Source organism: Mustela nigripes, chromosome 2 (assembly GCF_022355385.1).
Source record: "Mustela nigripes isolate SB6536 chromosome 2, MUSNIG.SB6536, whole genome shotgun sequence".
NCBI classification, from domain to species: Eukaryota; Metazoa; Chordata; class Mammalia; order Carnivora; family Mustelidae; genus Mustela; species Mustela nigripes.
In genome coordinates this window covers 18,110,443-18,135,182 of record NC_081558.1, presented here as the reverse complement: position 1 = coordinate 18,135,182, position 24,740 = coordinate 18,110,443, and the positions used below count along the sequence as shown (strand labels likewise).

At 49.2% G+C, this 24,740-nt stretch overlaps 1 protein-coding gene across 4 annotated transcripts; it reads left to right on the top strand.

Moving 5' to 3' along the window:
* Window positions 1–11: 11 nt before the first annotated feature.
* SHISA5 (shisa family member 5) lies at window positions 12–24,679 on the top strand. Of its 4 annotated transcripts, none has more exons than XM_059389648.1 (6): window positions 12–251; window positions 2,484–2,640; window positions 16,880–16,963; window positions 23,858–23,976; window positions 24,132–24,344; window positions 24,459–24,679. In XM_059389648.1, exons 1-6 carry the CDS (start codon window positions 182–184, stop codon window positions 24,536–24,538), a joined length of 723 nt encoding a protein of 240 aa, XP_059245631.1. In that variant the 5' UTR covers window positions 12–181; the 3' UTR covers window positions 24,539–24,679. The 4 variants fall into 4 exon arrangements, with proteins under 4 accessions (XP_059245631.1, XP_059245632.1, XP_059245633.1 ...); XM_059389649.1 differs by having other exon boundaries at window positions 25–248; XM_059389650.1 differs by lacking the exon at window positions 12–251 and adding an exon at window positions 7,841–7,878 and having other exon boundaries at window positions 2,556–2,640.
* Window positions 24,680–24,740: the final 61 nt, after the last annotated feature.

Genomic DNA, 24,740 nt, shown 5'->3' with positions numbered 1-24,740 from the left:
CGCTCCCCCTCCCTGGCCTCGCTCTCCTCCCCTCCGCTCCCTCCTCCGGGCGGGGTTCCCGGAACAGGCCGCCAAGGGCGGGGCGAGGAAGCGGTGGCCGTACGGGTCGCTGAGGCTGCCGCCGCACCTCAACCCCTCCTGCTTCTGTCCGTCTGTCCTTCTGTCCGTCCGCCGCCCCGCCATGGCTGCGCGGGTCCCCGCGCTCCGGATCCTACTGCTGCTGCTTCTGCTGCTCCCGCCGCCTCCAGGTGGTGAGCCTTGGGGGTGGGGGCAGTTTGTCCCGGGCAGGGACCGTTTGTCCCGGTGTATCTGGGAGGGGGGGCTGCCCCATTCCTGCGTCCCTAGAGTGCACCCAGGCAGCACCGGGATCCCCACAGTGTCCCCCACCCCCAGTAACCCCGAGGCAGTTAGCCAGACCCCCAGGACCTGACCTCAGCTCCCCTCCGTGTCTGAACGGACCCTAGGAAGTTGCCACCATTGTGCCCTGGGTGAGGGTGGCAGTGGTGGGGTCTGTGTTCCCTCAGATGTTCGGAAGGATTGGGTCCCCAGGGGCTGGGGTGGGAGTCCCTGCCTGGTCTTAGCCTAGGGTGATGGCGGAAGGGAGGCCTGGCCCCCTCCATCAGAGGCCTTCCCTTCAGCTCTATGTTCTGGCTGGACTCCCCCACCCGCTGTTCCCACGGCCCTTGTGTTCCTGGAGAGGACTGAGGCTGGCCTCCCAGGTTGGAGGAAACACCACTGTGTGTGTTGATGGTACACTGATGATTCACAGACGGAGGAGGCCAGGCTGGGGGCCATTTCGGGGTAGGAATTGGAACAGACCCTGACCCAGCCGGCGGAAGCCCGAGTGATCCCTCTGGGGTGAGCGGTTTCCTCAAGGAAAAAGGCTTTATTTCCCGGGGGAGCTGAGATGAATCTGTGGACCCGGGCTGGGAAGTGAGAAGGTAGTTCCCTGGTCCCTGGTCCAGTAAGTTCTGGCAAGTCTCAACCGGCCTGTCTGGGGCCCAGAAGAGCCTTTGTGTCCTGGGCTCTTGGCCCAAGCAAGTGGTGTGTGTATGTCTTTGTCCCCAGCTTTGAGGCCGAAAGGACCCTGCTGGAGGGGGGGGGTCACCTGAGTTTCCGGTAGCGTTGGCCAGGCTGACTTACCTACTACCATACAACCTACTGTTGGATGGACAGCTGGTTAGGGGAAGCCTGGGAGTGGTCAGGTCCTCTGCGCCTCCAGCTTTGCCCAGAGCAGGGTTCTGCCTGAACCTGCCAAGAACAGAGCACCCCTCTCCCGTTCCCCACCCCTTTCTAGTTATCTCTTCTCTAGGAGGTCACTTAGTGCCTCTGTCTTTGGGCCTCGCTCTGTATGTGATGCACTGACCAGGCTGGATCTCCAGACATGGCACACCGCCCTGGGGCTCTGGCCAGTCTGGGTCTCGAGAGTCCAGGTGCTGGGCTGGGATGTTTTCTAGGTGACATAGCCATACTTCAGGGTTTATCATTAGACCTGTCCCCAGGCTACCATAATCATCTGGGTCTTGCTGGACTGTGTGTTCTGTTCGGGGTCTGTCCAGGCACAGTCTGGGACTGCCCCCCTCCTGCTGGTGGGCACTAGAGCTCTGCTCATGTGGTCTAAGGGTGCATGGGAACATTTGGTTATAGCATCTTCCTGGAAGTTGGCAAGCCTGTGGTCTCCCAAAGCCTTGGGTCATTTCCCACACTGGTCAGTCAGGTCCTCTCAGCATGACCTGGAATACTGGAGCTCTGTCCTTACCCCAGCCTGTGGGAAGGTCCTTGGATCCCTACTCTGGCTGAGAGCCTTGTAATGGTTCTGGGGCTTGAAGTGGGGCCACTGCCTCGGAACCCTGGCCACCAGTTGCATAAACATTTTCTGGGCATCTGCGCTTCATGGACTTTTCTGGGCTAAGCGCTTCATGGACATATATGGTGGGTATGACCATGGCCCATGGCGAGCCTGGTGTGAGGGTGTGGTCTGTGCGCGCCAGGCCCCTGCAGTCCTGTGTCTAGCAGAGACTGAGGATGCTGTGACTGAGTGGTGAGGAGAGGAAGTTAGGGGCTGAGTGTGGATAGAGCTGGAAAGTTGGGGTGACCATCAAAGCCCTTGGCAGTCCAGCCCATGCTTTGTGGACCCTGGACTTGATTCTGAGGCAGTGGGGACCTGGGATGGTCCCTGAGCAGGAAGTGGCCCCACCGAACTCCCACTTAGGAAGGCCAGTCTTCCTGCAGAAGCCAAGTGGCTGGTGGGGGAGAGAGGGAGCCCGGTTAGCTGCCTCTGCTGTGGGACAGGGGAGAGGGCAAGGCAGATGGGGGCTGTGGCTAGAGGTGGCCAGTGACTGGGGTGGCTCAAAGGCCCCCCAGATGCTTGTGACTGCTAGCAGTGCTGGGGAAGGGGCTCCATTGTACGGGCCATGGCCGAAATCTGGCGTGACACCTGGCCCTGTGGCCTCCCGATGAACAAGGGTGCTTCTCCGCTCCAGCCCACAGTGAGGTGTGTGTGGCTTCCCGTGGACACAACTTCTTCCCAGAGTCCTGTCCTGATTTCTGCTGCGGCAACTGTTACAACCAATACTGCTGCTCCGACGAGCTGAAGAAATTTGTGGGGAACGAGGAAAGCTGCGCAGAGCCCAAGGCCAGGTGGGTGCACAGTGGTCGCAGGGTGGGAGGGCTGAGTCTGCACCCAGCAGGAGTGTGCATGAAGGAGAAGTTCGCTCTGCCCCCGGCCTCTCAGGCTCTGCAAGGTGGTAGAGCACTGGACCAGGGATGGGGGGTGAGGGTGTGGAGACCCTGTTCTGGGCTGAACCCCACCCCCCCCAGAGCTTACTCAGTTAGTCCCCTACCCTTCTCTCCCCAACTCTCGAGGGCCCCGGCTCACCCAGCTCCCTCAGTCTTGAGCTGAGCAGGTTTCCCAGGGCTGGTGGCCTCAGTTGGCCCTGTGGCTCGCCCCTGGGTATGCACCTGGACCAACAAGGTGCACCCTTTGGTGTGAGTCTACCCTATAGCAAAGCATGCACCTGGCTGGGGAAGTATGTGACTTGTGTAGGCATCATCTTGTGAGCCCTGGAGCTCAGGTCGCATCCTGCACCATGCCCGTGTCCTCTTAGTGTGGCCAGTGGATTTGCATTGCATCATGGGCTGGAAGCAAGGTCTCCCTTTGCCACATAGGGGTTTCTTTTGTGTTTGATCATAGGAATAGAGAGGGTGGAGGGGGTCCAGCTTCTCTGCTCGTGACAGGTTATCATCACTGGTCTGGACAAGACCAGCCCATGCCGTCCTATATATTTAATCTCACATACCCTTCCATTTCCCTCTCACCCCATAAGCAACCAGTCTGTATGTCATTTTCACTGTTTGTGATTGATTGATTGGTTGTTTGATTGATTGATTTTTAAGTTAAAGTTCTTTAAACTCTGTACCCAACCTAGGGCTCAAACTCACTACCCCAAGATCTAGAGTTGTGTGGTCTACTGATGGACCATCAGTTTTGGAAAAGTCTACATTGTTTTGTGGATGCAAGGAACACCCTTACTTTTTGCATTTGGCTCAGGGTTTATAAGACCCAGTCATACTGCATTGTGTGCATCTGGCCTATGTCCACCCCTGTGGTGTTATTCTCTGGGGTGTGAGTATTAAGCTTGCTGTCATAGATGATTGCTGTAAGCATCTTCCTCTTTTTTATGGAACCATGTGAGAATTTCTTGGAAGTGTACACGGGAGCAAATTGCCAGGAGAGTGAGATGTATGTAGGACTTCTAAGGTGTTCTTGGGAATGGCAGCCCCAGGCTACATACCAGCCTACCTAGATTCCTGATGGATCAGAGTCCCCCCTTTCACAGGAAGTGAACACCTTTTGTTGTCCTTACATTTTTACATGAGTCTTTTAAAGAAAATCCATTCCAGTAATTTTTTTTTTAAATACACGAGCATTTCATTTAAATTTAATGTAATTATTGGTGTTCTGGGATTTTATTTGCCATCTTATTTTGTGCTTTTTATTGCTCTCTTCTATTCTCTCTTTCTTTCTTCTTCCCTTACCATATTGTTTTGCTTTGTTCTTACTCCATTTTTTTTCTTCTATTCTTTACTTCTTTTACCTTCTGTATTCCTTTATTCCTTTTTCTTGCCTTGTCGCACAGGCTGGGACTTCCAGTGCAATGTTGAATAGAAGTGGTGAGAGCAGATCTCCCTGTCTGGGTCTCAATTTTAAGGAGAAAATATACAGGATTAGGTATGATGCTAGCTATAGCTTTTTCATTGGTGGCCTCTATCAGATTGAGGAAGTTGCCTTCTATTTCTAGTTTGCTTGGACTTGAAGCGATCTTGAATTTTGTCAAATAGTTTCCCTGCATCTGTATTTTTTAAAATTAATTTAGTTATTTTTTTTAATTAATCTTTTTGATGGTACTGTAAGTAGTGTAGTTTAGAATTCTTGTTATTTATTGATATAAAGGCAATACATTTTTATAAATTGACCTTGTATCCAGAGACTTTACTAAATTTATGTATTAATTTGAGTGATTTTAATAAAAACTTCTTAAGAATTTTCTACAGAAATGGTCACGTCATGTGTAATTAATGTTTTATTTCTTCCATTCTAATTCTTATACTTTTAATTAATTTTTCTTGCTTTATTGCACTGGCTAGGATATCTAGTGCAGTGTTGATTGGAAGTGATGATAGATAGCATTCTTGTCTCAGGGGAAGGCTTTTATCATTTCATGATTAAAAATAATTAAATAAAATCTTTTAAAAAGGGGGGGAGGCGCCTGGGTGGCTCAGTTGATTAAGCTGCTGCCTTCTGCTCAGGTTGTGATCCCAGAGTCCCAGGATTGAGTCCTGCATTGGGCTCCCAGCTCCATGGAGAGTCTGCTTCTCCCTCTGACCTTCTCCCCTCTCGTGCTCTCTCTCACTCTCTCTCTCTCTCAAATAAATAAATAAAATCTTAAAAAAAAATAATGTTTACTGTAGTTTTTTTTTAAGATACCTTTTATTAGACTAAGGAAAGATTTTATTTATTTATTTGACAGGCAGTGAGAGAGGGAACATAAGCAGAGGGAGTGGGAGAGGGAGAGGCAGGCTTCCTCCCGAGCAGGGAGCCTAATGTGGGCCTGGATCCCAGAACCCTGGGATATGACATGAGCCGAAGGCAGATGCTTCATGACTGAGCCACCCAGGAACCCGGTTTCTGCTAATCTGATAGTGATACTAAGAACTTTTTTTTTTTTTTAAATAAATCCTTGGTGCCCTTTATAGATTTACTTATTTATTGTGAGAGAGAGAGAGACAGAGAGTGTGTGTGCATGAGTGGTGGGGAGGGGCAGGGAGAGGTAAAGAGAGAATTTTTTTTAAAAGACTTATTTATTTATTTATTTATTTAACAGAGAGAGAGAGAGAGATCACAAGTAGGCAGAGGCAGGCAGAGAGAGAGAGATCACAAGTAGGCAGAGGCAGGCAGAGAGAGAGAGGGGGAAGCAGGCTTCCTGCCAAGCAGAGAGCCCGATGTGGGGCTCGATCCCAGGACCCTGAGATCATGACTTGAGCTGAAGGCAGAGGCTTGACCCACTGAACCACCCAGGCGCCCCAACGAGAGAATTTTTTAAAAAACATTTTATTTATTTATTTGACAGAGAGAGTGAGATCACAAGTAGGCAGAGAGGCAGACAGAGAGAAGGGGGAAGCAGGCTACCTGCTGAGCAGAGAACCAGACACGGGGCTTGATCCCAGGACCCTGAGATCATGACCCAAGCCGAAGGCAGAGGCTTAACCCACTGAGCCACCCAGGTGCCCCTAAAGAGAGAATCTTAAGCAAACTCCCTGCTGAGTGCAGAGCCTGACTTGGGGCTTGATCTCAGGACCCCAAGGTCATGACCCGACCCGAAATCTAGAGTAGGGCACTTAACTGACTGAGCCACCCAGGTGCCTCTCCTTGGTGCCTTTTATTTTTTTAGAATTTGTAAAAGATTTAATTAATTTATTTGACAGAGAGAGTGAGAGAGCACAAGCAAGGGGAGCAGCAGAAGGAGAGGGAGAAGCAGGCTCCCTGCTGACCAGGGAGCCCAATGTGGGACTGTGGGACTCCATCGCAGGACCCTGGGATTATGACCTGCGCTGAAGGCAGATACTTAACCATCTGAGCCCAGGCGCCCCACCTTGGTGCCTTTTAAAAGAAACATATTTCTGGGGCTCCTGGCTGGCTCAGTTGGAGGAGCATAGGACTCTTGATCTTGGGTTCGAGTTCAAACCCCATGTTGGGGATAGAAATTACTTAAATAAAATTTTAAATGGAACATATTTCTTTTGGGTAAATATCTAGGAGTCAGATTGCCGAGTCATTGGGTACACGTGTTCAGCTTTGGCAGATACGCCCAGTTTTCTTTTTTCTTTTAATTTTTATTTATTTATTTATTTTTTGACAGAGATCAAAAGTAAGCAGAGAGGCAAGGCAGAGAGAGAGAGGGGGAAGCAGGCTCCCTGCTGAGCAGAGAGCCCAATGTGGGGCTCGATCCCAGGACCCTGAGATCATGACCTGAGCCGAAGGCAGAGGCTTAACCCACTGAGCCACCCAGGCACCCCTACCCCCAGTTTTCTAGCATTGTTGTAGTGTTTATGCTCTTACCAGCCATGTACGAGAGTTCCGGTTTGCTGTGCCTCCTCTGAAAACTTGGCATTGTAAATCAGTTTTTAAAAATTGAGGTATAATTACATGTAATAAAATGCACAAGTCTTAATGTTTCAGTTTGATCAGTTTTAATAAATGCATATTTCTCACCTGTAGTACCTCAGTCAAGATCTAGATCGTTTCTATTTCCTAGAAGGTTTTAATTTTAGTAATTTTGGTGAATGTGTGGTAAGACCTCATTGTGTTGTTTTCTTTTTAATTTCTTTTTTTTTAAAGAATTTTTTTTTTTTTAAGATTTTATTTATTTATTTGACAGACAGAGATCACAAGCAGGCAGAAAGGCAGGCAGAGAGAGAGAGAGAGAGGAGGAAGCAGGCTCCCCATGGAACAGAGAGCCTGATGCGGGGCTCGATCCCAGGACCCTGTGATCATGACCTGAGCGGAAGGCAATTGCTTAACCAACTGAGCCACCCAGGTGCCGCTGTGTTGTTTTCTTTTAAGATTTAAGTGTTTTGAAATTTATTGAGATTCATTTTATGACCGAGCATATACTATACCTTGGTAAATGTTTCATATGAACTTGAAAAATGGTATATTCTGCAGTTGTTGGGTGTAGTGCTTTTAGAAGTGTCAGTTAGGTCAAGTTGGTTGATAATAGTGTTTAGATCTTTTCTGTCCTTGTGGGCTTTGTCTGCTTGTTTTATTGATTACTGAGAGACCACAGATATGTTCATTCTTCTTTTAGTTCTGTCAATATTTGCTTTGTGAATTCTGATGCTTTGTTATTCAGTGCATACATATTTAGGATTGGTTTGACTTTCTTTTTTCTTTTCTTTTCTTTTTTTTTTTTTTAAGATTTTATTTATTTGACAGAGAGAGAGATCACAAGTAGGCAGAGAGGCAGGCAGAGAGAGAGGAGGAAGCAAGCTCCCCGCTGAGCAGAGAGCCCCATATGGAACTCTATCCCAGGACCCCAAGATCATGACCTGAGTTGAAGGCAGAAGCTTAACCTATTGAGCCACCCAGGCGCTCCTGGTTTGACTTTCTGATGAAGTGTTCATTTTATCATGTGTAATGTCCCTCTTTATTTCTTGTAATACTATTGTAAACCTTAAAGACAGTTAAGTATTTTAATTGGTTTTGACAGTGAATATTTATTTACATTTATCCATATCTCTGTCTTCTCTGCTGCTGCTTCTTGCTTCCTACATCTTTAAGCCTCGGCTGAGATCGGGTTCCTTCTACATCTTATGCAGGTATGCTGGTGTCATATTTTCTGTTTTTGTTTCTCTGAAAATGTCTTTATTTCACCTGCATTCTTTTTTTTTTTTTTTTTTTAAAGATTTTATTTATTTATTTGACAGAGAGAAATCACAAGTAGGCAGAGAGGCAGGCAGAGAGAGAGAGAGAGGAGGAAGCAGGCTCCCCGCTGAGCAGAGAGCCCGATGCGGGACTCGATCCCAGGACCCTGAGATCACGACCCGAGCCGAAGGCAGCGGCCTAACCACTGAGCCACCCAGGCGCCCCTTCACCTGCATTCTTAAAGGATATTTTTCCTGGTTATAGATTTCTAGGTTGGCAGCTGTCAACTTCTCTCAGCACTTTAAAGCTTTCATTCCATTGTCTTTTCTTTTCTATTTACTTATTTTTTAGTAATCTCTACACCCAGTGTGGGGTTTGAATTTATGACCTTGAGTTGCTTTTCTGCCTGAGCCAGCCAGGCGTCTCATTCCATTCCATTGTCTTCTGATTTCTGTTGTTTCTGTGGAGAAACCAGTTAACAGATTAATTATTGCTCCTTTGCAAGCAACATGTTTTTTTCTGACTACCTTTTTTTTTTTTTAATTTAAAAAATTTTAAAAATTTAAAAAATTTTTTAGGTTTTTTTTTTTTTTTGGTTTGTTTATTTATTTGACAGACAAAGATACAAGTAGGCAGAGATAGGCAGGCAGAGAGAGAGGGGGAAGCAGGCTCCCCGATGAGCAGAGATTCCGATGTGGGGCTCCATCCCAGGACCCTGAGATCATGACCTGAGCTGAAAGCAGAGGCTTAAACACTATGCCACCCAGGCACCCTCTGACTACCTTCTTTTTAAACTTTTTATTTTTTAAAGATTTTATTTATTTATTTGTTTGAGAGAGAAAGAGAGAGAGCGTGTGCGCATGTGTGTGTGTGAGCCAGGGGAGGTTCTGAGAGAGAAAGAGAGAGAGTGAATCTCAAGCAGACTCCTCATAGAGTGGGGAGACTTTTGTGGGGCTCGATCCCACTACCCTGAGATCATGACCTAAACTGAAATCAGGAGTCAGATGCTCAACTGACTGAGCCACTGAGGTGCGCCTTTGAAGCAGTTTTGCTGTGATGTTCCTGGGTATGGCTTTGTGGTGGTTGGGGTTCACAGTACTTCTTCTTTTTTTTTTTTTTAAGATATTATTCATTTATTTGACAGACAGAGATCACAAGCAGGCAGAGAGGCAGGCAGAGAGGAGGAAGCAGGGTCCCCGCTGAGCAGAGAGCCTGATGCGGGGCTCCATCCCAGGACCCTGGGATCATGACCTGAGCTGAAAGCAGAGGCTTTAACCCACTGAGCCACCAAGGCGCCCCCCCTTTTAAAGACTTTTTTCTTTATTTATTTGACAGAGATTACAAGTAGGCAGAGAGGCGGGCAGAGAGAGAGGGAGGAAGTAGGCTCCCCGCTGAAGCAGGCTCCCCAGAGAGCCTGATGTGGGGCTCGATCCTAGGACACTGAGATCATGACCCAAGCTGAAGGCAGAGGCTCAACCCACTGAGCCACACAGGTGCCCCCACACTACTTCTTGAATTGTTACTTTTTTCTTCAGTTTTGAAAAATTGGCAGCCGTTATCTCTTTAAAGATTGCTTCTGCTCTATTTTCTTACTCTTTTCCTTTTAGGACCCTAATTACAAATATGTAAGACCTCTTGTAAACCTCTTATATTTCATATCTTGCCCACCATCTTCTGTCTTTACATTTACTGTCTTTTTGTGTCTCTGAGCTTCAGTCTACGTGTATTAGACCTATTCTCCAGTTTATGAATTGTATCTTCAGCCGTGTCTAATAAATTATGAATTTGTAGTATTGCTTTTTAGTTCTAGAATTTTTGTTTCTTCTTTTATATTTCATGTTCTCCTGAAGTGCTCAATTTTTTCTTTGATCTCCTTGAACTGTGTATGTGGTGGTGTTTAATATCAGTGGCTTTGCTATTTGAGGCCCCGTGGGTACTTCTGTGGTCAGTTACCTGTGGTCACTTGTGTTGTATTCATGCTGTCTTGTGTCCTCATGTTTCTGAAACTTTTTGATAGTGTGCCTGATGTCACATTTACAAAATTGATTGTAGAAATTTGGAGCCCAGGACTTCTTCCAGGGAGAATTTGTGTTGCTTTTGCCAAGGTCACAGTACTCTTAAGACCGTCTGGGACCCCCTGCATGGCTCAGTCGGTTAGGCCTCTGCCTTCAGCTCAGGTCATGATCCCAAAGTCCTGGGATGGAGCAGGCTCCTTGCTCAGGGGGGATCCTACTTATCCCTCTGCCTGCCACTCCCCTCGCTAGTGCTCTCTCTCTGTCTCTCTCTCTGGCAAATACATAAAATCTTTAAAAAAAAAAACCATGTTGGGGCGCCTGGGTGGCTCAGTGGGTTAAGCCGCTGCTTTCGGCTCAGGTCTTGATCTCAGGGTCCTGGGATCGAGTCCCGCGCCAGGTTCTCTGCTCAGCAGGGAGCCTGCTTCCCTCTCTCTCTCTCTCTCTCTCTGCCTGCCTCTCTGCCTCCTTGTGATCTCTGCCTGTCAAATAAGTAAATAAATAAAATCTTTAAAAAAAAACCCAAAAAACCATGTTGGCCTAAATGCAGACAGAGACAGAGGATTAGAAACTGAGCTGTCTGCTCACTTCCTCCCTTCTTCTCGGGGTGTCAGGGCACAGCTTTTGAGGTCTCATCCCAAGTGAGTGGGAATCACTGGGGCCTGCCCACCTGGTGGACTCTGGGTCTAATCTCTATTACCTGAGACCTTCAGAGAACAGGGCCTCAGGTGCCAGCCTTATTTCCATGGATCTTTCTAGCCTCCCACACACCAGCTTGGTTTCCTTTGCTCTGTTATTGCTCACCAAAGCCTACACAATGATTTTTTTTTTTTTTTTTTTTTTACTTTTATTTAAGAATTGTCTGTACCCGACGTGGGGTTTGAACCCATGACCCTGAGATCAAGAGTTGCATGCTTTTCCAAACTGAGCCAGCCAGATGCCCCTGCACACTGGTTATTTATTTATTTATTTTTAAAGATGTTATTTGTTTATTTGACAGAGAGAGAGAGACAGTGAGAGAGGGAACAAAAGCAAGGGGAGTGGAAGAGGGAGAAGCAGGCTTCCCGCAGAGCAGGGAGCCTGATGTGGATCTCCATCTCAGGAACCTGGGATCATGACCTGAGCCAAAGGCAGATGCTTAATGACTGAGCCACCCAGCCGTCCTGCACATTGGTTTTTAAAAAAATGTTTTCTCCTCAGCTTTACTTTTCCTTCAAGTTTAGGATATAATTGTTCCTAATGCTTTTTAATTTATTTTGTTTTACATTTAATTTTGGAAATTTTCAATATATACAAAAGCAGAGAGAATAATATAATAACTGTACATATCCATCATCTGCTTCCATAGTCACCAACACTTTGACACTGTTATTCCCCCCATTTTTTTCTGATCATTTTAAAACAAAATAAAAATTAAAACATCATAAATATTTCTCCCAGGGACTTCCTGGATGGCTCAGAGGGTTGAGCGTCCAACTCTGGATTTTGGCTCAGGTCATGATCTGGGTCCAGGGATCCAGCCCTGAGTTGGGCTCTGCACTTAGTGGGGAGGCTGCTTGAGATTCTCCCTCCCCATGCTCCTTCCCCTGCACGCTCGCGCTCTCTCTCAAATAAATAAATAAATAAATAAATAAGTCTTTAAAAAAATGTCTCCTTAAATGTTAGTTTTTTTTTTTTTTTAAGATTTTATTCATTTATTTGACAGACAGAGATCACAAGTAGGCAGAGAGGCAGGCATAGAGAGAGGAGGAAGCAGAGTTCCCGCTGAGCAGAGAGCCTGATGTGGGGCTCTATCCCAGGACCCTGGGATCATGACCGGAACCAAAAGCAGAGGCCCACTGAGCCACCCAGGTGCCGCTTACAAGTTCTTTATAAATAAATATAACCATGATTATATTTGGCATAATTAACAGTAACTCATTAATAATTTTCAATGCCAGTCTGTCTTTAGCTGCCGCCACTTGTTCCAAAGTGCCTTCTCATGGGTGGCTTGTTCCAATCAGAATCCAAAGAAGGTTATTATTGTTATTCTTCTTAAATTGAAGTATAGTTGAATACAGTATTTTGTTAGTTTCAGGTATATATCATAGTGATTCAGTATTTTCAAATGTTACAAAGTGATCCCCACGATCAGTGTAGTTACCATCTGTCACCATACAAAGTTACTGCAATATTATTGCCTGTTCGCTGTTACGTACATTACATCCCTGTGGCCTATTTATTTTATGACCACAGATTTGTACCTTTTAATCCCCTTCGCCTCTTTCACCCGCCCAGCCCCCAGCTGGCCCTCTCTCTGTAACCACATCTTTGTTTCCTGTATTGATGAGTCTCTCTGTTTTGGTTTGTTGTTTGCTAAATTCCACACAGAAAGGAAATCATGCGGTATTTCTTTCTCTGTCTCATTTCAGTTTGCATCATACCCTTTGGCTCCATCCATGTTGTGGAAAATGGCAAGATTTCTTTCTTTTTTTTGTGGCTGAGTAATATTCTGTTGTGTGTGTATGTCTCCCATCTTCATTTTCCACTAATCTACCAATCAACACCTAGATTGCTTCCATTTCCTAACTATTATAAACAATTCTGCAATGAACATAGGGGTGTACATATCTTTTCAAATTGGTGTTTTCGTTTTCTTCAGATAAATACCCAGAAGTGGAATTGGTTATGTACGGATTTTTGTAGTATTTCTGTTTGTAACCAGTTAGGGGGAACCTCCATGCTGTTTCCCCACAGTGGCTGCACCAGTTCGAATTCCTATTAACAGCACACCCGGGCTCCCCTTTTTCCACATGCTCCACAGTACGTGTTGTTCTTTGTCTTTTTGATACTAGCCAATGAAGTTATAACTTTTTTTTTTCATTTTTCAAAAGTTTCTTTATTTTAAAGTGAGAGAGGAGAGGGCGGTGGGAAGGGGCAGAGGGAAAGGGGGGAGAGTCTCAAGCAGACTCTGCAGCGATCATGGAGCCTCTGTGGGGCTTGAACCCACGACCCTGAGATCACGAACTGAGCCAAAACCAAGAGTCAGATGCTCAACAGCTGTGCCAACCAGGCATCCCTGAAGTTATTACTTTCTTTTCTTTTTTTTTTTTGGAAGAGGGAAACAATTTTTTTTAAAGATTTTATTCATCTGTTTCTTGGAGAGAGAGTCCACAAGCAGGGGAAGCAGCAGGCAGGTGGAGAGGGAGAAGCAGACTCCCTGCTGAGCATGGAGCCCAATGAGGGCTCCATCCCAGGACCCCAGGATCATGACCTGAGCCAAAGCCAACGCTCAGTTGCTCAATCGATTGAGCCATCCACCTGCCCCTGAAGTTATTACTTTTTTTTTTAAATAAAATATTTTATTTATTTGATAGGGAGAGATCACAAGCAGGCAGAGAGGCAGGCAGAGAGAGAGGGAAGAAGCAGGCTCCCTGCTGAGCAGAGAGCCCGATGCAGGGCTCGATCGCAGGACCCTGGGATCATGACCTGAGCCGAAGGCAGAGGCTTTAACCCACTGAGCCACCCAGGCGCCCCCTGAAGTTATTACTTTTAAAGTCTTTGTTGTACCTGTAGTTCTTTCCTCTTTTTTATTATGCATTTTTTTCTTTTTTTTTCTTCTCTCCTTGATGAGTCTTGCCAGAAGGCCTGCCAACTTTGGATTTTTAAATCTTTTTTTTTTTTTTTTTTGGTGGTTGTTGTTCTTTCTTATTTTTATTTTTATTTTATTTATTTATTTTTAAAGATTTTATTTGTTTGTTAGAGAGAGAGACAGAGCGCAAGCACAGGCAGACAGAATGGCAGGCTAAAGGCAGAGGGAGAAGCAGGCTCCCTGCCGAGCAAGGAGCCTGATGTGGGACTCGATCCCAGGATGCTGGGATCATGACCTGAGCCGAAGGCAGCCACTTAACCCACTGAGCCACCCAGGCGTCCCATGTTCTTTTTTATTTTTGTGCTTTATTTTATTAAATTCCTTTATTATCCCTTTATTAATCTCTTCCTTATTTGGGGGATTGACTCTATTAGTTTTCCCTCACCTTCTTGAGTTTAATATTTTACTTTTAAAGATAAATAAATTTCTGGGGCAGCTGGGAGGCTCAGTCGGTTGAACATCTGACTCTTGATTTCAGTTTGGCTCATGGTCTCAGGGCCGTGAGATCGAGCCCTGCATCAAACTCTGTGCTCTGGGAGGAGTCAGCTTGAGATTCTTTCCCTCTCCCTCTGCCTTTCCTCCTGCCTATACACTTTCTTTCTCTCTGTGTGATAAATCAATCTAAAAAAAAAAAAAAAAAAACGATAATTTCCCTCTAATAACTGCATTAGCTGTGTTTTTTACCTGTTTTATTTTAACCTGTTGTATTTTTGTTATCCAATTTTACTAATTTCTCTCTCTCTCTCTAAGATTTTATTTATTTATTTGTGAGAGAGAGCGAGAGAGAATGAGAGGGGAGTGGGTCAGAGGGAGAATCAGACTCCCTGCTGAGCAGGGAGCCCAGTGCGCAGGCTCCATCCTGGGACTCTGGATCACGACCCGAGCTGAAGGCAGTCACCTAACCAACTGAGCCACCCAAGTGCCCAGTTATTAATTTTTAAATTTCTTTTTCTTTTACTTGGCACAATTTTATTTATTTTTTTCTTCCAAATTTGTATTTAAATTTTGGTTAGTTGACATATAGCATAATACTGGTTTCATGAGTAGAATTTAGTGATTCATTACTTACAAACAGCACCCAGGGCTCATCATAAAAAGTGCCCTCCTTGGGGTGCCTGGGTGGCTCAATCATTAAACATCTGCCTTTGACTCAGGTCATAATCCTAAGATTCTGGGATCAAGCCCCATATCGGGCTCCCTACTCAGCGCAAAGCCTGCTTTTCCCTCTCCCACTCCCCCTGCTTGTGTTTACTCTCTCGCTATCTCTCTGCCAAGTAAATAAATAAATAAAATTTTTTTTTTTGTTAAAAGATTTTATTTATTTATTTGACAGACAGAGATCACAAGTAGGCAGAGAGGCAGGCAGAGAGAGAGAGAGAGAGAGAGAGAGAGGGAAGCAGGCTTCCTGCGGAGCAGGGAGCCCGATGCGGGGCTCGATCCCAGGACCCTGAGATCATGACCCGAGCCGAAGGCAGCAGCCCAAACCACTGAGCCACCCAGGCGCCCCAATAAATAATTTTTTTTTAAAAAGTGCCCTCCTTAATGCCCCTCACCCATCTAGCCCATCCCCCACCCATCTTCCTCCATTAACCCTCAGTTTGTTCTCTGTAGTTAAGAGTCTCTTATGGTGGGCGCCTGGGTGGCTCAGTGGGTTAAGCCGCTGCCTTCGGCTCAGGTCATGATCTCAGGGTCCTGGGATCGAGTCCCGCATCGGGCTCTCTGCTCAGCAGGGAGCCTGCTTCCTCCTCTCTCTGCCTTCCTCTCTGCCTACTTGTAATTTCTCTGTCAAATAAATAAATAAAATCTTAAAAAAAAAAAAAAAAGAGTCTCTTATGGTTGGGGCGCCTGGGTGGCTCAGTGGGTTGGGCCACTGCCTTCCGTGCTGATCTCAGGGTCCTGGATCGAGTCCCGAGTCCGGCTCTCTGCTCAGCAGGGAGCCTGCATCCCTCTCTCTCTCTCTCTCTCTCTGCCTGCCTCTCAGTCTACTTGTGATTTCTCTCTGTCAAATTAATAAATAAAATCTTAAAAAAAAAAAAGAGTCTCTTATGGTTTACTTCCCCCTCTCTCCTTTTCTCTTGCTTTTTCTTTCTTACACGTTCTTCTGTTTTGTTTCCTAAAATCCACATATGAGTGAAATCATGTGATATTTGTCTTTCTCTGACTGACTTATTTCACTTAGCATAATACATTAGCTCCATCCACATCATTGCAAATGGTAAGATTTCATTCTTTTTGATGGCTGAGTAATATTCTGTTGTTTAGATATGCTACATCTTTTTTTTCTTTTTTTTTTTTAAGATTTTATTTATTTATTTGATAGAGAGAGATCACAAGTAGACAGTAGACACAAGTAGACAGAGAGGCAGGCAGAGAAAGAGGGGGAAGCAGTCTTCCTGCTGAGCAGAGAGCCTGATGCAGGGCTCCATCCCAGGACCCTGAGATCATGACCTGAGCCCAAAGCAGACGCTTAACCCCCTGAGCTACCCAGGTGCCCCTACATCTTTTTTTCTTAAGATTTTATTCTTAAGATTTTACTTTTTTATATTTTTGTTTGAGAATGAGGGAGAGAGTGTGTGTGTGCACAAGTGCGGGGGAGGGGCAAAGAGAGAGAAGCTGGCTCCTTGCTGAGCAGGAAGCCCTACTCAGGGTTCCATCCCAGGACCCTGAGATCATGACCTGAGCTAAAAGCAGACACTTAACCCAACGGCACACCCCTGGTGCCCCGATATACCACATTGTTTTTATCCATTCATCAGTCAGTGGACACTTGGGCTCTTTCCACAATTTAGCTATTGTTGATAATGCTGCTGTAAACATCAGGGTGCATGTGCCCCTTTGAATCTGTATTTTTGTATTACATATATCTTAATTTACTTTATAATTTCTTATTAAGGCACATTATTTTTGCTGCCTTTTTTTTTTTTTTTTTTTTGGTAGCGTGTTAGTTTCTCAAGGTGTGAGTTATGTTCAGTATTTCTTTTTTCATTTCGTCACACAGTAGTCTTCCTTTGCTGATTTCTAACTTCATGGCACTGTGGTTGGAGAAGATAGCTTTGTGTGGTGCCCATCTTTTCAGATCAATGGAGCCTCTTTTTGTAGCCTTGTATGTAGTGTCTACTGGAGAATGTTCTGGGTACACCTGAGAGGAGTGTGTGGCCTTATAGTCTGAGATCCTCAGGAGGCCTTGAGGAGTCTTCTGTGGCCCGTACAGAATTGGTTCTTGTGCATTTTGTGTGTGTGCTGAGGTAGTGTTTGTTCCTGGTGTGCTGGGTAGGGCTAGGGTGTGTCAATCATGAAGCTTTCTCTTTTCAGTGTGTTTGCCGGTACAGAGCCCCTGGAGCAGCTGGGCTCGGCACTGAGGTTCCGTTCCAGCTTGGACAGCGACCCCATGTCAGGGTAAGTAAAACCTGCAGGCAGGGTCCGTCTTCCTGGTGGAGGTGACAAGGGTCTCAGTGGGCTAGAGTGAGGGCTGTGGGTACTGGGATGCCACAGAGGCATTGTAGTGGGGCCCCAGAGTAGCTGACCAATAGGTTCCCTGATCCTTAGGTTGGAAAGTCGAGTCCTCATCATTGTGGACTGGGGATGGGGGGCCGTGGTTGACAGTTGAAAGGCCAAGTGTAGGGGGTCTGTATTGACCTAGGTGATGGGGTGGGCACTGGTGACTGATGGGGAACGAGTGGTGGTGTGGAGGTGATGGAGTTGATGGTGATGATGGTGATGGTATGATGGTGACAGTGATGGTGTGATGGTGACAGTGACAGGGCAATGGTGACAGTGGTGGGGTGATGGTGGTGACAGTGATGGGGCGATGGTGACAGTGATGCGGTGATGGTGATAGTGACAGGGGAGATGGCAGTGACAGGGATGGGGCAATGGTGGTGACAGGGATGGTGTGACCGTGGTGATGGGGATGGGATGATGGTCGTGGTGGGTGACGGTGATGATGGTGGCAGGGTGACGGTGGTGACCACGACAGGGCGATGGTGGGTCAGGTGGTAAAGACGCTGGGATACTGATACGCCTGGTCCCTGTGTCAGGGCCTGTGAGCCATGGTTGCTGTGTCAGGGCCCTTCTGTTGGGCCAAGGAACAAGACTGTCTCCCAAACCTCAGTTCCCTTGGCCAGGTTCCTGCTCTGTCTTGTTGCCACCGACGGGTGTTGTGACGCACCCTTCACGTGGGCGGAGCCAGCGTGCAGCCATGTGTATATTTTCCTGGTGGGGTCTGTTCCACGTGCTGCCTCCTCGGCCCTGGTGGGTCTAGAAGCCCCCCTCAGGAGATCTGCACAGGCCTTGCCCCCCCCCTTGGGAGGAAGGCCCTTAGGGCTCCAGGCCCACATGGGGGTCCAGGTATGCACCTGCCCTTTCTGCCCTGTGGGGCTGGGTGGGTGCGGGGTCTCACTGGCCACAGTGGAATCAGGACAGGGCTCCCGGGATGGGGGAGGGAAGAGGTACAGCCTGTGGGCCCTCCTCAGAGCCCAAGGCCCAGCCTTGGCCCTCAGGTCTGTGGGCGGGTCCTTCGCCCTTGGCTGATGGGAGAATGACACCCTGATGAGCCCCTCCCTCCGCATGCAGGGGGCGCCCTTCCTTGGCTGAGTCCCCGAACTGTGGGCTTTCTGACAGCCCCACAGGACCTCCTGCTGTCCAGCCAGCGTGGGCCTGGGGCAGCCCGGGAGTGGGCCTTGTCCTGAGGACAGTGGAGTGTTCTGGGCAGTGCTGGTCTGAGCGGTGTTTAGGAAGGAGACCATTCTGGCTGCTCCAGGGAGGATGAGGCTGGGAGGGGGTGGCGGCCATGGCTTCCCAGTCCCAGGTGTTGGGAGCTGGAGGGAGACTTGGCTTGGTGCAGGGATGTGAGTGCCTGGCCTCTGCCCTGGTGATGGGGACCAGAGGTCCAGGCCTGTGAAAGGAATTGGGACCAGGAGGGGGGCCAGGGTGAGGGGCTCAGGTTGGATGGCAGGAGTGTGCCGAGGACTGAATCTGAGGGTCAGCAGCATTTGAAGAAGGGCCTCGGGAGATGCTGAGAGGGAGGGTTCAGAGAAGCAGAAGGAAAGAGGAAGATGCGTGGGCTGTGGGCTGTTGAGGAATGTGGACTCCCTACCACAGAGGCCGTGGCACCCTTGGCAGGAGTCGTTCAGTGCAGCGGACTGAAGAGTGAGCCGGAAACGTGTAGGGTAAAGTGAGTGTGGAGGCTTCAGGGAGCCACTGGGCTGTGAACTCCAGACCGGAGTTGGAGGAGGAGTCAGGGTGAGGAAGGGCTTCTTGGGTGCTGGTAGAGACTTGAGCTCAGAGAGGGGACAGAGGGGACATTGCAGAACCAGGTCCCCGAGGGGCACGGGAGGAGAGGCTGCCGGGGCTGGTGGCTGCAGCGAGGTGACTGGGTGTGAGCACAGGAGCACCTGTTCCTGCCCGAGGTGTGCGCACAGAACGGGGGCTGGTGGGAGATGTGCGCGTGCCTGTGTGTGCGGGGGGTGCCTGCTGCCTCCCGCCCGGCTGTCCTGCCCACTGGGGAGCGTGGGTGACGGCAGTCGTGCTACCCCATCTCTCCCTCCCTGCCTTCTGGCCAGTGCCCCTGCCTCAGCACCTGCCTTACACAGGTTTAGGGCTTGGGAAGCAGCCAGAAGGGCAGGCTCTTCAATGACACATCTGTGTGCTGCCCTGTTGGCCAAGGGCACTGTTTCTCTGCTGGAGTGTTGGCTCTGTGGTGGGGTTCATCCCCTGCTGCCCAGGCCATGGCTGGAGCTTCAGGAAAGCTTCAGTGGGGGCAGAAAACCCCCCACATCTCCCTCTGTGGGTAACTCCTTGGGTTCTGCAAGAATGAGGCCCCAGGTCAGAGCATAGGGACCCAGAGGAGGTCTCCTCTGCCTGTCACAGCCTCCATGGGTGGTGTCTTCCCTCCACGTGGGCCCTCGGCTCCCTAGATGTGGCCGTGTTGCCTATGGGCCGGAGGTTGGCCCAGGTCTTCTGTAGCCTGCTCCTCAACTTGGGCGGGTGAGCCCCATCCTACCCTGTTGAATGGTCAGTGTCTGTGTCCACTCTTGGCTTGTATGCTCCCCATGTGCATACAGGGTCCTCGGTCCCTGTCATGGTTCTTTTGGACCCTAATATCATTGTCCTTTCTGGTTCCTTGCTACTTCTGGGATCGATGTGTGTTTCAGCATCTGAGTGGTAGAATGCATGGCTGCAGGCCCCACTTAGGTGGCTGCTGGCCCTGACTGCCGTGAGTGACGGTATGGGAGAAAGGCATGCAGGTCCCTTAGGTGCGGTGGGGTTGTGGTACACCTGTCCCAGCTCTCCCAGCATCCTTTGTGCTGCTGTCACACCCACGGGGGCATGGCCGGTCCACCGCCTTGCCAGCATGATGCTGAAAATGCTGTTGTCCCCGCTCCAGAGAGGGTCTTCTTCAGTCCCTACAAGAGGAGTCTTCAGCCTTCTAGAACCACGCCCTTTAGCCCTATACACTCTCTGCTTGCGCTGATTCTGCTTTTTGAACTTGGCCTTTGGACTGTCTGATCTGGGAGGTAGCACCAATGTTGGGAAACCCATTCCTTCCTCTCAGAGGCATGGTTCCACTAGAACTGTGGCCTTGGGTACCATAGGCCCCTACCACACTCTGGAACCACCCCTCAAATATTACCCATCCTCAGAGCATCATGCCTGGCCTCCCTACTAGGTGCTGCCCATGGGGTCTCTGTGTGAATTTTTCATCCATCAAATCCCTATTGAACACACATAGTGTGCTCGGTGCTGGAGATAGAGCGATGGCCCAAAGCAGGTTCAGTCTGTGCCTCTGTGAATCCACAGGCTGGAGGCAAGATGCACGTTAATCAATGCTCACAGAGTATATGTTTGTAAACTGAGGGAGACAGGGATTTAGTTCCGTCAGAGCATTTTCAGGGAAGATGTCCCCAAGGAAGTGGTATTTTGAGCTGAGTTCTGAAGCGTGAACAGGAATTAATTACGTGGAGGGCAGACCAGGCAGGAGGAACTATATATGCAAAGGTCCTGAGGTCAGATTATAGCATGGTGCTTTGAAAAACTGGAAGGAAGGTGATGTGGCCAGAGCACAGAGAACAAGGTGAGGTGGGAGTTCCAGACCACACAAGTTTTATTTTTTTATTTTTAATTTTATTTTTTTAAAGATCTTATTTATCCATTTGACAGACAGAGATCACAGTAGGCAGAGAGACAGGCAGAAAGAGAGGGGGAAGCAGGCTCCCCACTGAGCAGAGAGCATATATATGTGGGGCTCGATCCCAGGACCCTGAGACCATGACCCGAGCCAAAGGCAGAGGCTTTAACCCACTGAGCCACCCAGGCGCCCCCACAAGTATTATTTTAATAGACTTTGTTAACTAAAGATATTTTTTAAAATTTGATTTTATTTTTAAAAATTCATTTAGTTAACATATATTACTGGTTTCAGAGATAGAGGTCAGGGGCGCCTGGGTGGCTCAATGGGTTGATCTCAGGATCCTGGGATCGAGGCCCGAATCGGGCTCTCTGCTCAGCAGGGAGCCTGCTTCCCTCTCTCTCTCTCTCTGCCTGCCTCTCTGTCTACTTGTGATCTCTCTCTGTCAAATAAATAAATAAAATCTTTAAAAAAAAAAAAAGAGATAGAGGTCAGTGATTTATCAGTTTTATATAATATTTATTAACTAAAGATTAAAATTTGTCTTATTTTAAGTTTTACTGTCTGGTGAGACAAATCATAGATTTTTTTCTTTTATTTTCAACTATCATATATATGTATGTGTGTATATATATGCATATATATATGTATATATATATATATATATATATGCACCCACACACAGAAAATTACACATAGATACATAAAGGGGTTGGTTTTTTTTAGGATTTAAAACAATTTTTAAGTAATCTCTACACCCAATGTGGGGCTTGAACTCACAACCCTGAGATCAAGAGTCGCATGCTCCACCGACTGAGCCAGACACGTGCCCCAGATACACAGTTTAACAAGTAAATTATAAATCAAATTCCTGAAGATCTCAAGAGCTACGGGAGCCATAGAAGGCTTTTGAGCAGGGTGACATGATCAGACCAGGCAGAATGGCCAAAGGCACTTGAAGAGGCTTCTGTGTCGTCCTGGCGAGGCAGGCTAATGGCTTGGAGCCCGCACTGGTGGGAGAGGGGAAGCTCCAGGGGTCCCCAGGGCTGCTGGTGGACCTAGATCGCTGAAGGTGCCCATCAAGGAGGACAGCTGCAACAGGGCTGGCTGGCTGAGCAGGAGTGTGGCTCGGTCCCCCACACCTCGGATCCAGGGCAGCATCAGGGCAGGAAGGTGGACAGCCATGGTGTGAGGCCAGACCAGGTCAGGGCAGACAAGGCCGGGACAGGAGCCACTTTGGGAGGACCGCTGGACAGCCCTGGCTTCCTTCCCTGCTCCGGGCCTCCCTGGCACCGCTGGGCTTTGCTGTGTCTTTAAGGGCTCTGTGCTGACGTCAGAGATAGGGGAGGGCCAAGACTTGCTTTCCTTTCCTCGAAAGGGGAGGAGTTTGGAACTGAGTGGCTCAGGATGGAAATAGGGAAAGTCCAGGGCTGCAGGAAGCCCGGGAGTGAAGGCGGAGGCTAACTAACATGGGGTGAGCTTGGGCGCCATAGTGTGTGTGTGTGTGTGTGTGTGTGTGTCCGTGTCCCCATTCCTTGGGGGCAGCAGCGGGTCTGGGAGGTGCTTGAGTCCCGGGCAGGTGACGCGCAGTGATCAGTGGTTTCTGGTTTGTGAATGCGTTTGTGTATTTTGGAATCCTCAGTGTGAAAAGTCTGTCACTAGCCTGTCCCTGGGCTGTGTGGGGCCCTGCTGAGATGGTGCTGCCCCTCTGAACTGTGAGGGGAAGCCCCTCCACCCAGGGCTGGGGTGGGGTGGAGTGGGGTACACCCCCCCTTCCCCCTGGGCCAGCCGTGAGGAGGCTCCACGCCCAACGTGGGTGGGGCTTGAACTCACAACCCAGATCTAGAGTGGTCTGCTCTACCAGTTGAGCCAGTCAGGTTCCCCTCCTTCCACGTTTGAATATTCTAGGTGCTGTCATCAAACATGTGCCTTTTCTTAGGGTTTGGTCCCTGGCAATAGAAGAGGAGAGCAAGGGACTCCATCTGCCCTTGAAAGTCAATGTTGGTGAACTCCCTGTCCAGGGCCTGACCTTTCTTTTTCTTTTTTTTTTTAAGATTTTTTTTTTTAACTATTTACTTAGGAGTGAGAGTGAGAGCATGAGCAGGGAAAGGGGCAGAGGGAGATGCAGGCTCCCCAGGCTGAGCAAGGAGCCTCATGCGGGGCTCCATCCCGGAACCCTGGGACCATGACCCGAACCAAGAGTAGAAGCTTAACCCACTGAGCCACCCAAGCATGCTTGGGTCTGCCTTTTCTTTTCTTTTCTTTTTTTTTTTTTAAAAGATTTTATTTATTTATCAGAGAGGGAGATGGGGAGAGAGCAAGCACAGGCAGACAGAATGGCAGGCAGAGGCAGAGGGAGAAGCAGGCTCCCCGCCGAGCAAGGAGCCCGATGCGGGACTCGATTCCAGGACGCCGGGATCATGACCCGAGCCGAAGGCAGCCGCTCAACCAACTGAGCCACCCAGGCGTCCCGGATCTGCCTTTTCTTAAAGCCCCTCTACTCTGCTATGGTCCTCGCTGAGGGGCTGGCATCAGGCAGGCCTGGCTCTGCTTACCCACTTGGCATCCTGGTCAGAGCGTGGGAGCCCAGGATGTATGCGAACTTCTGGTACGGTGCTGGGTACCCAGTGGGTTCCCTGTCACTCCAGGGGGCCTGTAGCCCCTCTCTGGGGCCAGTGTTCCCTGTGTGCCTCTCCTCACTGTTCTGGGCACACTGGCCTCTGCTCTCCTGGGATTTCTCCCCCGCCTCTGTCCCTTGTGCTTCCATTCTTCCTCAGCGTCTGCCCCCTGCACTGAATTGTGGGCTCCCAGGGGCCGTGAGCTAGTTGATGTCGCCCCCAGGGACTGGCTTAAGCCATGTGCCCGAGGACCTGCTGCTGAGTGGTTGGGGTGAACAAGACGGGTGTGTGATCGGGAGACCCTCGAAGAGGTGGGACACAAGAGGGGTAGACGCTGGGTGAGGTGCTTTATACAGACTCACGGAACAACCCCCTTTTACACTGGGGAAATAGTGGGAAGGAGGTTCAAGTTGCCCCACCTGGAAGTTGCCCTGTGTGGCCGAGTCTCCTCTGGCAAGAAGGGTGCCCCTGGGAATGGTGGGGTGTGGACGGCTAGGGCCGGGCTGGGGCAAGAGGCGCCCTGGGTCACGGCTGGCTCTTTGGCAGGTTTGGGGCAACCGTAGCCATCGGCCTGACCATCTTCGTGCTCACTGTTGTCACCGTCATCATCTGCTTCACCTGTTCCTGCTGCTCTCTCTATAAGATGTGCCGCCGGCCACCGCGTCGTAAGCACGCCCACCCCCTCCCTAGACCCCCCCACCCCGGGACCCTGGGTGCGCAGGTGCAGAGCCCAAGGGCAGGGGGGTGTTGCTGACCAGGGCTCTGGCTTGGCTAAGCTGGAGTGAGGGGGGCTTGGTCCTGACTGAGATTCTCTTTGCAGCGGTGGTCACCACCACCACGGCCACGACGGTGGTGCACACCCCTTACCCTCAGCCTCCAAGTGTGCCCCCCAGCTACCCAGGACCGACGTACCAGGGCTACCACCCCATGCCCCCACAGCCAGGGATGCCAGCAGCACCTTACCCAACACAGTACCCCCCGCCTTACCCTGCCCAGCCTATGGGCCCCCCAGCATACCACGAGACACTGGCTGGTGAGTACCACTGCCAACGCCAACCCTGCCTGGCCCCCCACATCTCCTGCCACTGTCCCCTCGTGCTGCAGTCCTCCAGGTGCACAACCAACCGGTATCCTCTTCTGTTTTCAGGAGGTGCGGCCATGCCCTACCCTGCCAGCCAGCCTCCTTACAACCCGGCCTACATGGACCCACCGAAGACAGTTCCCTGAACATGTCCCTGCTTCTCTGGCTGCCCCTTGGGTGTGTGTGTGTGTGTCTGTGTGTGTGTGTGTGTGTGTGTGTGTGTGTGTGTGTGTGAGAGAGAGAGAGAGAGAGAGAGAAGATGGGTATGGAGGCACGGTCTTTTTCTCCCCATGCGTGGTGTTTGTGTCCCATTTGTACACGAAGCTTCTTGTGATGCCAACATGGTGG

What these genes read in the sequence shown, in the direction of transcription:
- SHISA5 (XM_059389648.1), top strand. Translation starts at nt 182, where the DNA reads ATGGCTGCGCGGGTCCCCGCGCTCCGGATCCTACTGCTGCTGCTTCTG. An exon ending in TGCGCAGAGCCCAAGGCCAG is followed by an intron (nt 2,641 to 16,879) that starts GTGGGTGCACAG and finishes TTCTCTTTTCAG; the next exon opens with TGTGTTTGCCGGTACAGAGC. An exon ending in ATACCACGAGACACTGGCTG is followed by an intron (nt 24,345 to 24,458) that starts GTGAGTACCACT and finishes TTCTGTTTTCAG; the next exon opens with GAGGTGCGGCCATGCCCTAC.